General features: G+C 37.2%; 1 protein-coding gene and 1 pseudogene across 1 annotated transcript; both read left to right on the top strand.

The window, feature by feature from the left end:
• LOC101545987 (olfactory receptor 10AG1-like) lies at positions 1–951 on the top strand. The gene has a single exon (XM_004621718.3). The coding sequence runs from the start codon at positions 7–9 to the stop codon at positions 949–951; it is 945 nt and encodes a 314-aa protein (XP_004621775.2). The 5' UTR covers positions 1–6.
• Positions 952–8,595: 7,644 nt separating this feature from the next.
• On the top strand, positions 8,596–9,546 carry LOC129405798 (olfactory receptor 10AG1-like; annotated as a pseudogene).
• Positions 9,547–15,541: the final 5,995 nt, after the last annotated feature.

The raw sequence follows: 15,541 nt of genomic DNA, 5'->3' as shown, positions 1-15,541 counted from the left end.
GTACAGATGAAATATGAACATATGAAAGAAGAAAACAATTCCTCCATGGTGAACCAATTTGTCCTCGTGGGATTTTCTGATCTTCCAAAGATTCAAGGGTTATTATTTGGAATCTTCTCTGTCATTTATTTAGTTATATTACTAGGAAATACTCTAATAATAACAATAACCATCCTGGATCCTGTACTACAGAAACCCATGTATTTTTTTCTGGGAAATTTTTCCTCATTGGAAATCTGTTATGTATCAGTCACTCTCCCCAGGATACTGAAGGACCTGTGGACTCAGGATGGAAGCATTTCTAGACTGAACTGTGCCACCCAAATGTGCTTCTTCCTTATGCTGGGAGCCACTGAGTGTTTCCTTTTGGCCGTCATGTCCTATGACCGCTACGTGGCCATCTGTAACCCTCTGCACTACCCTCTTGTCATGAACCACAAGACATGTGTTCACCTAGCTGTTGGCTCCTGGATTGGTGGAATCCCAGTCCAGATAGGGCAAACCTGTCAAATTTTTATTCTGGATTTCTGCAACTCCAACAAAATCAATCACTTCTTCTGTGACATCCCTCCCATTCTTCAGCTAGCCTGTGGGAACACCACTGTACATGAGATATCTGTTTATTTAGTAGCTCTGCTCTTTGCAGCGGTCCCTTTCATGTTGATACTTGCCTCTTATAGCAAAATCATTGGTACCATTCTGAGGTTGCCAACAGCTACAGGACGGGCCAAAGCTTTCTCCACCTGTTCTTCCCATTTGGTGGTTGTGCTCTTATTTTTTGGATCTGCTACCATCACCTACTTAAGACCTAAATCAACACATTCTGCAGGAATTGATAGACTCTTGTCTCTTTTCTATACTATACTGACTCCATTGCTTAATCCTATGATATACAGCCTTCGAAACAAGGAAGTGATTGCAGCACTGAGGAAATTATTCCTAAAAAGATAGTGTTTCGACTTCTATGGCAAGAGTTTACTGTGCTTGCTCCACAGTTAATACAAAGAGCAATGCAGTGTATCTCTGAACACTCCCATTCATGCAAGTTAATCACCTGAGCTCCTGGTATACCTTTAGAAATTTTCCTCTTATTCTTCTGTTTCATTTCAGTCATTAACACCAATTTGCAAGTTTGTAAATGTTTATAGCTTTTAAGATATCCAACTTATGACTAAAGTGCCAATATCTCCCCTCCAATATCCAGAGGAACTTACCTTGCATTCCATACTTCTTGATAGCATCAATTTTTCATTAGAGTAGAAGAGTTTGTGTGTGTGTTTATCTATCTAACTATCTTCTATCTATATAAAGTTTATACACATTATATATAAACTCATTTGTATATACATATGTATTGCCTATTAGCCTGATGCTGTATATCATCTTAGTTAAACTATATTCAATGGTAAATGCCTAAAGAATAAGCTTACACATAAGTAGTCATGAACTTCACATAATTCCTAAAAATGTAAATCAAGTTAGAATGTTAGTATTTTACATAAAATATAATAAACGTTATGAAATTCTATTTGCCTAAATAATTTCAAAAAGCCTTATGCTAGTATTTGCTAGAATATTTATAATGTACTCACATCGCTTAATAAGTAGATATTAAATAATGAATGTTAATAGTTTATTAATAAGTGAATAGATAAAATATTTCATTTTCCTAAAACATTAATATTAAGTTTTGTAGCACAAAATAAGATAGGTGCTTATTTATTCACATTTCTGTGAACATTTGTGAATATGTGTATAGTAATATCAATCATAATTACCCAAATAAAAGTTAAACTTATGTGTACTTTAAATTTGTTTTCCTTATAAGCTTACTCCAAAGCACTTGATATAACAATGCTTACATCCTTCAGCAAGATGAGTTGGATATATTCCTATGTAATATTTTATTATTTAGGTCCCAGAACAATTGTGTTAAAATTTTTTATGCTTTTCATAAGAGTGGTCCAAAAATAATCTTACAATAGGGATTATTTTAAAAGAAATTTTCTATAAGCTTAAGGAGAAGAAAATATTAGATTTATTTAAAAAATTGCAGCAAGTTACTGCACTTACATTATTGAGCTTAATCTTTTGTTGTGTTTTTTTTTGAGGCTACACCTGGCTATGCTTGGAGGTTACTCTTGGCTTTGTACTCAGGAATTACTCCTGGCAGTGCTTTGGACACCGTATGAACCTTGGTTGGTGGTGTGAAAGGCAAGCACCTTAATTGCTGTTCTATCTTTCCAGCTCTGGTCAGATAAATCTTTTCATGCTGATAACCCTTTTGATTTTGATATTAAACCTTTGAACTAGTGTAGTCAGGGAAATTTCCCATCTGTCATCAGAGTAACTTATGCCTAAGCTCTTACTTCCAGATTCCAAAATCAGAAATTTTCATAAGGGACATATTTCATGCCTATTTCTGTGGATTGATGTTAGCTGTTTTACACAAAATTCTATCCTTCTAAGGATCCATTATAATTGTTATCAAGCATTAAAACAATAAAAAGAAAGAAAAAATAACAAAAACACCTTGATCTATAGTTATATTTTATTTTATGGACCCATTTATATTCTCTGGCCTAAATGATATACTACTTTATTTACTTTAATTTGCTTTGATTTATCTTGTTTGGGGCTACATGCATCAGTGCCCAGGCTCATGGCTGGCTGTGCCCTCAGATTTCACTCCTGACTAGGCTCCATAGACCTTATATAAGGGTTCCAAGGATTAACTCAGCTATTTTTGAGGCAAGGGCTGGAGATTTAGCACAGCTGGTAGGGTGTTTGCTTGCACTTGGCCTACACCGGTTTGATTCCTCTGCCCCTCTCAGAGAGCCTGGCAAGCTACTGAGAGTATATTGCCCACACAGCAGAGCCTGGCAAGCTACCCGTGGCATATTCGATATGCCAAAAAATAGTAACAACAAATTTTACAATTGAGACATTTACTGATGCCTGCTCAAGCAAATCAATGAGCAATGGGATGACAGTTACAGGTTTTGAGGGAAGTGTCTTTACCTGCACTACTAACTCTGACCCTAACACTTTTCCTCAAAACTGCTTATAGTCTCCAGGATCTCAGAAGGAGTTTTTTTTTTTTAGGGATAGATCAGGAAAATAAGTAGGGGCTGCACACTTAGAGGAGGTTCAAAATGAACAATAACTAATGGGCTTGTCCCCGTGGTCCCCTGAGGCATAATTTATCTTATGTACAAACATTACTATATCACTGTGTTGCTTTCAACCTGTTGTTCATCGATTTGCTTGAGCAGGTGCCAGTAACATCTCCATTCGACCCTGTTGCGTACTAGTGTAGTGCGATGGCATATTGGGGGCTCTTTTAGGATCTACAAACATAGCATGTCAAAGTGGTTGGGCCCTTGGTGGAAGGACAAATTGAGGGTAAACCGTCCTCTGTTTTAGGCTTCAGGCCAGGGTGAGTTGCTCTTTCTAGTGTGGATATTTGGTCCAGTTTCAATGTCAGGTGAAGCTGGGAGCCATTTGTTGCTCTGGACAGAAGAGGTGCAGCCTTTGGAGCCATCTTCTTGGCCGTTCATATCTGCCTTTTTATTGCTCTGGGTAGTATTTATTTATTTTTTGGATGCTGTATTATTTATTAACTTTTCCTCTTGTTCCTTTGAGTTTGAATTTGATGTCCATAAGAATACAGGCTATGTTGAGAGTTCAATTTAGTGCCCCATTCTGGAGCCACCTGCCCAGCATAACTAGATTATGTTCTTTCCTTACTTTATGTGACTCTCTTGCTTGCTATTTCTCCTCTTACCTCTTTATATCTACATTCATATCCCCTTGTATTTCCTACATTAATCTACTATACATTATGACAAGAAAAGATTGCAGAATGTCAATCTACAGTATTACAAGCAAAAACATTGAAGAAAAATCTTTGTGAGCTTAGACAAAAACTCTTAAATATTCACCATCACAGCATCCATAAATATGATGTTTATCAATTTGATTTCATCAACATTTTAACTTTTGCTTTGTTATTAACATCACACATAAAGGAGTCCAAATAAAGTGACAAGTACTTGCAAATAACATATCCTCCCAAATGAGTATATAATATAATTAGAAATCAGAAATTTAAAAAGAAACAACATAACTATAAATGTGGAAAAGACTCTAGTATATATTTTACCAAATGGGTTATACATACATCAAATAGTCACTGAAGTGCTCACTATCCTTATAACCAAATAAAATGTAAGTTTTCACAAATGAAATTATGTTGCACATATATTTGATGCACTAAAAAAAATTAAAACTCAATATAGCACTGTCACTGTCACTGTCATCCCATTGCTCCTTGATTTGCTCGACCGGGCATCAGTAACATCTCCATTGTGAGACTTGCTGTTACTGTTTTTGGCATATGGAATATGCAACGGGTAGCTTGCCATGCTCTGCTGTGTGGGCGAGTTATTCTCAGTAGCTTGCCAGGCTCTTCAAGAGGGGCAGAGGAATGGAACCTGGGTCGGCTGCATGCAAGGCAAATGCCCTACCTGCTCCGGTATTGCTCAGCCCTCTAAATTGTTGAATAATTAATTAAACCTTCAGTATTGGTAATATCTCTGAGCATATGCCCTTTTGAAATATATTCCTTAATATTTCTACTCAGACTGGAGCAATAGCACAGCGGATAGGGCATTTGCCTTGCACGTGGCCGACCCAGCTTCTATTTCTTTTTCCCTCTCCAAGAGCCTGGCAAGCTACCGAGAGTATCCCATCAGCATGGCAGAGATTGACAAGCTCTTTCATATTTGATATGCCAAAAACAGTAATAATAAGGGGTCTCATTCTCCTGACCCTGAAAGAGCCACCATTATGGCAGTGTTGGGAAAGACAAGTAAGGGGAGTCTGCGAAAATCTTAAGGCTGGGACGAATGGACACGATACGGCGCCCACCCGAGTAAATCGATGAACAACGGAATGACAGTGATACAATGATACAGTGATATGTTTGTTTTTCAGTTTGGGGGCTACGCCAGGCAATGTTCATGGGTTACCCCATGATTTGCACTCAGAAATCATTCCTATTGGTATTTGGGGGCCCTATGGGATCCCAGGAATTTAACCTAGATTAGAGGCCTGCAAGGCAAGCCCTAACTGGCTGTCCTATTTCTTGAGTCCCATCTCTATTTTTTTTAATAATGTAAGTCAAGAGTACATATTCTATTAGATTATAATCAATAATCTCAGAGCAGTCACAAGAAGCATGAGGTGATAGAGAACTTGTAACTTGACTATGGCTATTTAGAATTTTAAGCTATCAATTGAGGAAAAATTCCTGTTAAAAGTTGCGAAACTTAAGCAAACAAAAGGTAGTGCCAGTGGAAATAGTATTTTGCAGTTTTTTTCTGAAACATACCATCTTGTGACTACATTTGTTATTAATAATTATACTTGGAAATTTTCCAATTGTTATTACTTTGTGAAAATAGAATAGATTGAGGGAGTCTTCCTCTTTATTTATTTCCCTAGCCCACTTCCTGGATTGAGGGTGAGTCTAGATTAGTTTGGTTGATGTGTAAAGATTGAGAATGAGAAGATGAAATAGTGCTCTCAGATATAAGTGCTATTATAAATTACGGGTAAATATGCCTCTTTAATTTTAAAGTTGAATACTTGAGTCTTTTTAAAAAATTTTCATCAGGGGGCTGGAGTGATAGCACAGTGGGTAGGGCATTTGCTTTGCACGCAGCTGACCCCGGTTCAAGTTTCAGCATCCCATATGGTCCACCCAGCACCTCCAGGAGTAATTCCTGAGTGCAGAGGCAAAAGTAACCCCTGAGCATCGCCAGGTGTGACCCAAACAAACAAAAAAAAGTTTTAATCATAGCTGATATGGTATTTATTATTTTTAATTGCTTCTAATTTTTAATGATTAACCAAAAATATAGCCAGCAATTTTAGTAAGACTATGATCAGGGATGCTTGGAGTTGTACCAAATCCCTGAGTGATAATCAGTCTGGCTCAGGTAAACCGTTAATTAAGGAGTGACCTGGGGAAAAAAGAGAATCCCCAAGATAAAGTCCAATTTCTACTTAAAGACAAAGTTTTTAAAATTTTTAATGTCAGTAGAACTTTATTTAAAGGGTTTTTAATTTCTGCTTCTAATAAATTATCCACTTTTAGAGCAAAATACATTTCATTTTCTCATTTTCTTTTGACACAGTTAATAAAGGAAAATTATATTTGTCCCCAATCCAATCAGGTAAGCATGAATTCTTCCGTCCTGATAAAATTTATTTACAAATATATTTTAACATTAGCAAAACACAAACATTTGCTAAAAATTGTAAAGGACTGCATCTTGGTTTTGTTGTTATATTTGAAACACAGACTTTAGGAAAGAGAATTCCTAAAAGTTTCCAAAGGGAGAAGAAACCATTAACTAATTTACAAGTTGAAGAAGTTTATTAATTTTTTAAATTGTTATTGCTGTTTAAAAGTAAATGCATGTTTGGATACAAATTGGTGCTAGTAAGATCTTGTTTGAGATTGCCTTCACTTTTCCAATTGAATAGTCCACTGAATATTCATATACTTGCTCTCCATTTGAAAAACAAATGGTGAAGGTGAAAAGAAATGATTGCAACAGATATACATCAAATGTTTGGTGTATGTATATACATATTCTGTATTGCAAATACTATCTTTGCTTTACTTTGGGGGGGCTAAATTTTGGTCTTTTGTTTGCTTTTCCAATGAATATCCCTATAGATTAAGGAATGTTGTAGGAAAGACATAAGAGAATGAGAAATGAGCTTACACAGAGAGTAACACCAATAAGACCAGTACCAAAAAAAAAAAAAACCCAGTTTCTGAGGATAATGGTTAGCTGATGACATGTGGGATTACAATGCTGAGAAGTTTACATGTACTAAAGCATAGAAAAATAGAAGTTAGCTATTAACCAAATGCTCATTTGTACATTGAATCATACAGCAGCATAAAACATGGTTAACTATGTTGATGGTATAGCAAGACAGAGGTAATTGTAGTCTATATAATATACTTTTTGATATGACACACATTAGGATGTCTTTTAAAATCAACTATTAGCCCTAGATCTTTCTCTTAGATACTCAGTTACATTTTCATATCCATAATCATCAAACACTTCTATGAAAACTGTAAAATCGGAGACATTTTAAGAATTATTTTTAACTATTTAGAGTTTAACACACACACTAGAATACTATAGGTACTTAAAAATACTATGTAATCTTCCATTTATTAGTCACAAGATTCTCAGTATGCCAAAGTTTTGCTCGAGTTACTGTTCCTACACTGCTTATGCTGAGAATGTTATTGCTAGAAGTCAAATTTTGTCCACAGTGAACATTCTTAGATTATAGCTACCGTTTTTCTTCTTTTCACCAAGTGCTGTTGGTTTTCCATTAATGATCAATATATAAGTTATGTAGCCTGTACTGAAAAAAAGGCATATGCTCTTTCTGAAAAAAACTTCAAAAATGTTAAATTCCTAAAAGTTCAGCAGTAAAAGGCCAAGAGAAAAAGCATAGAAAAAAAAATTGGGGTACTTTATATATGCATATATATGTATGTGTATACATGTATATATATATTTAGAAAGAGAAAGAGGGGAGGTAATTTTTATTAAGACATAGGGAAAGGAAGGATTTTACAAAAATATTAATTTTGGGTAAAAATATTTCTACATCTCATTTACTATTACAAAGAAACAATTCATATGATTCACATTCAATTTACTAAATAAACACAAGCAGTCACATAGCTCTGTTCATGAGCCTAAACACATGTGGAAGGAAAACACTGGGTACATAAAAATATATGTCCACAGTATAGCAAAAGTAAGTGAGTATGTGGATCTACATGGAAACCACTAGAAATCAGTTATGACTGTGTCTCACTCATTGGCTGAGTATGAATAAGTTTTAGAAAAGAGCCCATGTGTTCAGAATTGCTTCTGTGAAAGTAAATAACTGGATGAACCTGCCTCTTACTCGTCAGGGCTGTTGATGAGAAGGTTGTTACAGAGACACTTTCCAACCCACAACCAATCAAGTGCAACATTATGACCACTGATATAACATTGAACAACCAGAAATATTACATTAAGGCAGTTTAAAATTAATCCATATATGAGCACACCTTCAAAGAGAAACCAATTTTTAAAAGCACTACGTGACAGTTATTATTTTAAAACTGACCGCAGGTCTATAAACATTTAAATTCCAACAAGTAGAAGAATTAAATTAGAATTTGAACTAAAAATTGATCTAAATAATTATAATAGAACACAACTTAATAATAAAATATTTGAAAGTTTGATAAATCACAAAATTGTATTTAAACACTTCATATTCAACAGATATGACAATCAATGTGTAAAATTATTGACAGGATTTTCTTTTTTGCTTTTAATGTTAATAAAAAAGTAAGCATAATACATTAAAAATATTTATGAATTCTTGGAGTTGTGTTCAAGGATGGGTGTATACAAGGATGGGAAAAATAACATGCTATGCTAAGAAGTTAAAACCATGGAAAGTGAATTGACTTGTTTTCTGCTGAAGTCATTCCTAGATATGAAGTATGAAGAGATGAAGGCAGAGGGCAACACTTCCACGGTGACAGAATTTGTCTTCCAGGCATTTTCTGACCATCCAAACCTCAAAAAATTTTTATTTGGCCTTTTCATAATCATTTATATGATTGTCTTATTAGGAAACGGCCTCATAATAATAATAACCAAGTTTGACCCTGCACTACGGAAACCCATGTATTTTTTCCTGGGCAATTTTTCTTCATTAGAAATCTGCTATGTAACAGTCACTCTCCCCAGGATGCTGAAGGACCTGTGGACAAAGGATTGAAGCATTTCGAGAGTGGAGTGTGCCATCCAAATGTATTTCTTCTTTACACTGGGATCCACTGAGTGTGTGCTCCTGGCTGTGATGTCCTATGACCGCTACGTGGCCATTTGTAACCCTTTGCGCTACCCTGTCCTCATGAACCACAAAGTATGCGTCCTACTGGCTGTTGGCTCCTGGACCGGTGTAATCCCATTGCAGATGTGGCAAATATGTCAAATGTTCTCTCTGGACTTCTGCAAGTCAGAAATTAAGCACTACTTCTGCGACGTCCTCCCTGTTCTCAAGCTCGCCTGTGGAAACACGTCACTCCAGGAGGTAAATATCTATACAGCATCTCTGTTCTTTGTGGTCATCCCTTTCATGTTGATCCTTGCCTCCTACAGCAAAATCATTGGCACCATTCTGAGGCTGCCAACAGCCACAGGCCAGGCAAAAGCTTTCTCCACCTGTTCTTCCCATTTGATAGTTGTTCTTTTATTCTTTGGATCCGCTACTATCACGTATCTACAGCCAAAGTCTATTCAGTCTCCAGGCACTGATAAACTGCTGTCTCTTCTCTATACCACCGTGACGCCAATGTTTAATCCTCTGATATACAGCCTCCGGAACAAGGAGGTGATTGCAGCGCTGAGAAAACTATTTCTGAAAAAGTAATGTCATGGGGCCAGTAGTAGCTATTTATGCTGATTCTTGTGCAATAAGGCAACAAACACTTCCTTTTCGGAAAGGCAATGGTTTTACTTGTGGATTACAAGATGGGATTGTGGGTCACACCCTGCTTGGGGAACATGTGCAATACTAGGAACTGTATTGGGAGATAGCTGCTCCCCTGTGCTGTCTCTCTGGTCCACGGTCAAATACTTTAATTCTATTATTTACTCTGCTCATTATAGTCCATATTTTTGAACCATTTTTAATGCTCCATGTCTCCCAAATAATCATGGTTGTTCTATAAATTAATAATATGGTTCTCATCACTGTCACTGTCATCTCATTGATTTGCTCGAGCGGGTTCTCACTAATTTGCTCGAGCGGGCACCAGTCACGTGTCCATTGTGAAACTTGTTTGTTACTGTTTTTTTGCATGTTAAATGCACCATAGGTAGCTTGCCAGGCTCTGCAGTGCAGGCGAGATACTCTCGCTAACTTGCCATGCTCTCAGAGAGGGCAGAGGAATCAGACCCGGGTTGGTAGCGTGCAAGGCGAACGCCTTACTGCTGTGCTATCGCTCCAGCCTATGGTTCTCATATTCCTTAAAAACTGAAAAATAAGTCAATCTGTTATGGCGCACTGGGTATGAATGTAGATAACAAATTCAATTATTTACTAAAGATTTTACCTATGTTTTTTATTCTACAGCAGAGACTGTCAGTCATATTACACAATGTCTGTTGAGAAGGTGATTGCAATTATTGATGGCTAAATTTGTTTTGCATCCCATAGCCATGCAACTATGGCAATAAAAGAGATTCAATTCATTTGTGTGGGGGTCAAGTTCTTGGCTGAAGTGAAAGAGTACATGCTATGTATTTACCAATTTCTGCATTCTATTTTGAGCACCACATGCCATAAGTTATGTAAGTATGGATCCCATGACAATAACATTATTGAATAATAAGATGCATATTTGGAGCATAATCATTTAATCTACTATGCTCCTATATTGGTAATATCCACTAGAAAAATAGTAAATATTGTGTTTCATATTAATATTTTTCCTAACAGACTTTTGCTAAAGCAAATTATAGAATACAAAATTTGTACCATTTTTCAGCAGTTGAATTGGCATAGTTATTCATGTGGTAATTAATATTTGTGGCTTCAAATTGACAGTCTTTGATTATTTATGTTATTTTCTTAAGAGATCTCCAAACTATAATCCCAATATGGATGCATTCTTAAACATACAATATCTATGCGATTATAGGAAAATGCTGGAAATTACCTTAAAGGTTACATGAGTTCACACCTCTGCACTTACAGTATTGTGCATGGTTTTCCATGTCTTTAACCCTTGAAATGAAACTACTCAATTGGTATTATAGGAAGATTGTCATCTATCCACAAATCACAAACAGCTGCATGCCCCCAGTTTCAGCTTCTTAAATCAATAACTTGCATAAATCTATAAAAGGTTTGGGGCTGGATCACTAGGACAGTGTGTAGGGAGCTTGTCCTGCCTGAGGCCAACCTGATTTGAACACAGTAGCATATATGGGCCCCTGAGTCTTATCAAGTAGTGATTTCTGACTGTAGAGCCAGAAATAACCTCTGCACACTACTTGGCCCATTTCATTTACACTAAAGCAATAAAATATATGCATAACATGTAAGTATATGGTTTTATTTTGTTGACAATTTTGGAATTTTAAAGTTTTGCTTCTAGGAATGCATAGAAGAAGTTTTTCTCCTGTTTTATTGAGATGGTTACACTTTTCTTTATTACTTTGTATACAGACACTATCATGTATCATGAGGGGATCCTATTAGTTCCATATGTATTTAATTTAAGGAAGTAATTCTGCACATATTCATTTCATCTCTAGTTTTATTTACTACAAGTATTGTATAAAAATGTTTCCCATTGAATACTGTCCTAATGATAATTTGGTTGTTAGGACAGCAGTGATCCTGATATTTGTTACTGTTGCTTGAGAGAGAGAGAGAGAGAGAGAGAGAGAGAGAGAGAGAGAGAGAGAGAGAGAGAGAGAGAGAGAGAGCAGCAGTTCTCAGTTCTGTTTTTTCTTTTTTTTATTAGTTTATTTTTAATTAGAGAGTCATCGTGAGGGTACAGTTACAGATCCATACATCTTTGTGCTCATGTTTCCCCCATACAAAGTTCGATAACCCATCCCTTCACCAGTGCCCATTCTCCACCACCAGTAAACCCAACATCCCTCCCCCCCTCCCCAGTCCCGTCTCCCCCCACCCCACCCTGACACTATGGCAGGGAATTCCCTTTTGTTCTCTCTTTCTGATTAGGTGTTGTGGTTTGCAATAAAGGTGTTGAGTGGCCATTGTGTTCAGTCTCTAGTCTGTATTCGGCCCGCATCACCCTTCCCCCACATGACCTCCAACCACATTTTACTTGGTGGTCCCTTCCCTGAGTTACCCAGAATGAGAGACCAGCCTCCAAGCCATGGAGACAATCTCCTGGTACTTATTTCTACTATTCTTGGACGTTAGTCTTATAGTCTATTATTCTATATTCCACAGATGAGTGCAATCTTTCTATGTCTGTCTCTCTCTTTCTGACTCATTTCACTTAGCATGATACTTTCCATGTTGATCCACTTATATGCAAATGTCATGACCTCATTTTTTCTAACAGCTGCATAGTATTCCATTGTATAGATGTACCAGAGTTTCACTAATCGTCAGACAGATGCAGATCAAAACAACCATGAGATACCACCTCACACCACAGAGACTAGCACACATCCAAAAGAACAAAAACAACCGCTGTTGGAGAGGATGTGGGGAGAAAGGGACCCTTCTACACTGCTGGTGGGAATGCCGGCTAGTTCAGCCCTTTTGGAAAACAGTATGGACGATTCTCAAAAAACTAGAGGTTGAGCTCCCATTTGACCCAGCAATACCACTGCTGGGAATATATCCCAGAAAAGCCAAAAAGTATAGCCGAAGTTACATATGCACTTATATGTTCACCGCAGCACTGTTTACAATAGCCAGAATCTGGAAAAAACCCGAGTGCCCTAGAACAGATGACTGGTTGAAGAAACACTGGTACATCTATACAATGGAATACTATGCAGCTGTTTTTTCTTATTCCATAAAGCTTCAAGGGTATCTCATAAAGAGCATAATCTCAAGTTCAGATACATGATTTTTTTCCTCGTTTTGTGATGAGATTTGATATGGCTAACAAATTACTCCTGACCCTGCTTAGGGACCTGTCCTGGGGGCTAGAGGTTCCATATGGGATACTGGAGATTAAACAGAGTTGACCATGTCCAATGTTCATAACTTACATGTTATACTCTCTTACTAGGCCCCAGATATATGACTTTCAATGTCATCTTTACCCAAAGGCTGAACTGACCACTTAGCTACCTTTTCATTCACTGTCACTGTATCACTGTTATCTCCTTGTTCATCGATTTGCTTGAGCGGGCACCAGTAATGTCTCTATTCATCCCAGCCCTGAGATTTTAGCAGCCTCTCTTTACTCGTCCTTCCCAATGGTGCTGCATTGGAGGCTCGTTCAGGGTCAGGGGAATCAGATTCATCATTGTTACTGTTTTTGGCATATTGAATACACCATGGGAGCTTTCCAGGCTCTGCCATGCTGGCGGGATGCTCTCGGTAGCTTGCTGGGTTCTCCAAGGGGGAGCACTAGACAATAAGAGGTCATGTGCCTGCCAATTTGATTTTCATTCAATTCTATTAAAGAATAAAATTTCAATTCACTACAGTTTATTTTGCTCTTTGTGTATCTGGGGACACTCATTGAAGTAGATAAGGAGATCTAGAGTCTACAAATCCAGAGTATCCTCAGAAGAAAGCAAGAACAAAGAAGTTGCATGAAGATAAAATTTAAAAATATATAGATTGATTTAAAAAATAATAGTAGGACTGGAGCAATATTACAGCAGGTAGGGCGTTTGCCTTGCATGCTGCTGCTTACCAAAGTTTGATTCCCAGCATCCCATGTAGTCCTCTGAGCACTGCCAGGGATGATTCCTGAGTGCATAGCTAGGAGTAACCCCTGTGTATTGCCAGGTGTGACCGAAAAAGCAAATCAATCAATCAATAAAATAAAATAAAATAAAAAATAGTAGTGTTAGGCCTGGAGCAATAATACAGTGGGTAAAGCATTTGCATTGCATGCAGCAACCCTATTTCAATCCCTGGTGTAACAAGTGGACCCCCAATACTTACAGGAGTCATTGGAGTAATTTTTGATTGAAAAGCCAGGAGTAATTGTTGAGATTAGCAAGGTTTACCCCTCCCCCACAATAAACAATAAAAATCATGTTCTTTATAATATAAAACTACAAAACAAAGCTCCAGGAAGCGTGGCCTTATTTGCAGCTGTGGGACATCTTATAGTCTAGTTCTCCTTCTTGAAGAATCTGGCAAGCTACTGAGTTTCCTGCCTGCACGGAAAAGCCTGGCAAGCTCCTAGTGGTATATACATATGCCAGAAATAGTAACAATGATGGGTCTCATTCCCCTGACTCTGAAAGAGCCTTTAATGTAGCACCATTGGGAAGGACGAGGAAAGAGAGGCTGCTAAAATCTCAGGGCAAGGATGAATGGAGACGCTACTGATGCCTGCTCAAGCAAATGGATGAACAACGGTATGACAGCAATACAGTGATTCTTTATAATTGCTAGTGATATGTGGAGAGCCTCCATGGAACCGTGCTTCGTGAACACCTGTTTCTTGTTGGTTGCACCGTGCTTCGTGAACAACACCTGATGGGGAATCAGGATGTCTTGTCACGCTCACAAGTTATGGCTAGTTTATAAGCTGCAGGCACTTGAGGGCAAACAGGCAGGGAGAAGTATATAAGGGGGGAAGTCACCTAGCTAGTAGGTTCTCCCTCATGCGTCCCCCTTTCCTCCTTCCTCCTCGTCCCCGTTCCTGATTTCTTCTCTAATGCATGAGAAAGTTCCTGAATAAATCGCAGCCAAAAGGATCTCCGAGTTGCGTGTTTCTTCGCTGGACGAAGTGGCGTGCGACAGTGATAGGAGTACTTCGATATATAACTAAAGGATTCCTGAATGTCAGCTTTTAAGATTTTTTTTCTAAAGGAAGCAAAGAAAGTTATGCAATTTTATTTTCAGTCTGGTACTACTGGAGTTAATAATTATGATTTCATTTGAAGTTCTCATCGTATTCTCTTCAATTCATAATTAGTAAACACTCACTGAACCCCTACCTTCAAGTTGCGCATAAATCACAAAGTTCCAGTGGTTGCCACTTAAATCTCATGTTTTCAGTTTTGTTGAATCTGTGCTTTGAATATGTGACAATGCCCTTCACTCATATCATTTGTATAAAACTGAAGCCTCATGCCTGTTTACCCATTTCTTCTTATTCTCTTCCTCCTCTGTTGATTTCTTTCCTTCTTTGTCTGTCTCCTCTCTAAACACTGGGGTCAAGGGTAATCTTAGCATTCCCCTTTTATTATAGTAGATTTCCTCATTCAGTTCTTATATTCCAAAGATAAATGGTAGAGTCCCTATTTTATAATTTCAAGCAAAATTCTCATAGAATAATTAGACTACTGTAGTTTTCACGGAAGCTTTTGTGATGGTCATTATTAAACTCTGTTGAAGAGAATAGTAAAAATACTAATTGTATGAAGGATACCTCCTTATATATTATATTTTCCACTCACAAGATAATGATTTTTAGATGAACAAAGACCTAATGGTCCAAACACCTAAGCATTCCATACTTCATATTTAGGAATGATTTAATCAGAAAACAAATCAATTCACTTTCCATGGTTTGAACTTCTTAGCATAGCATGCAGTTTTTCCCATCCTTGTATATACCCATCCTTGTATACAATACCAAGGATTCACAAATATTTTTAAAGTATTATGCTTACTTTTTCATTAACATTAAAAGCCAAAAGAAAATCCTGTCAATAATTTTACACATTAATTGACA

The sequence above is a fragment of the Sorex araneus genome, chromosome 6 (genome assembly GCF_027595985.1).
Source record: "Sorex araneus isolate mSorAra2 chromosome 6, mSorAra2.pri, whole genome shotgun sequence".
NCBI lineage: Eukaryota > Metazoa > Chordata > Mammalia > Eulipotyphla > Soricidae > Sorex > Sorex araneus.
The sequence above is the reverse complement of the archived record's forward strand: the minus strand, read 5'-3'. Positions and strand labels throughout refer to the sequence as shown.

Bases quoted from the DNA above. Each gene is read 5' to 3' on its own strand.
- LOC101545987 (XM_004621718.3), top strand. From the start codon at position 7: ATGAAATATGAACATATGAAAGAAGAAAACAATTCCTCCATGGTGAAC.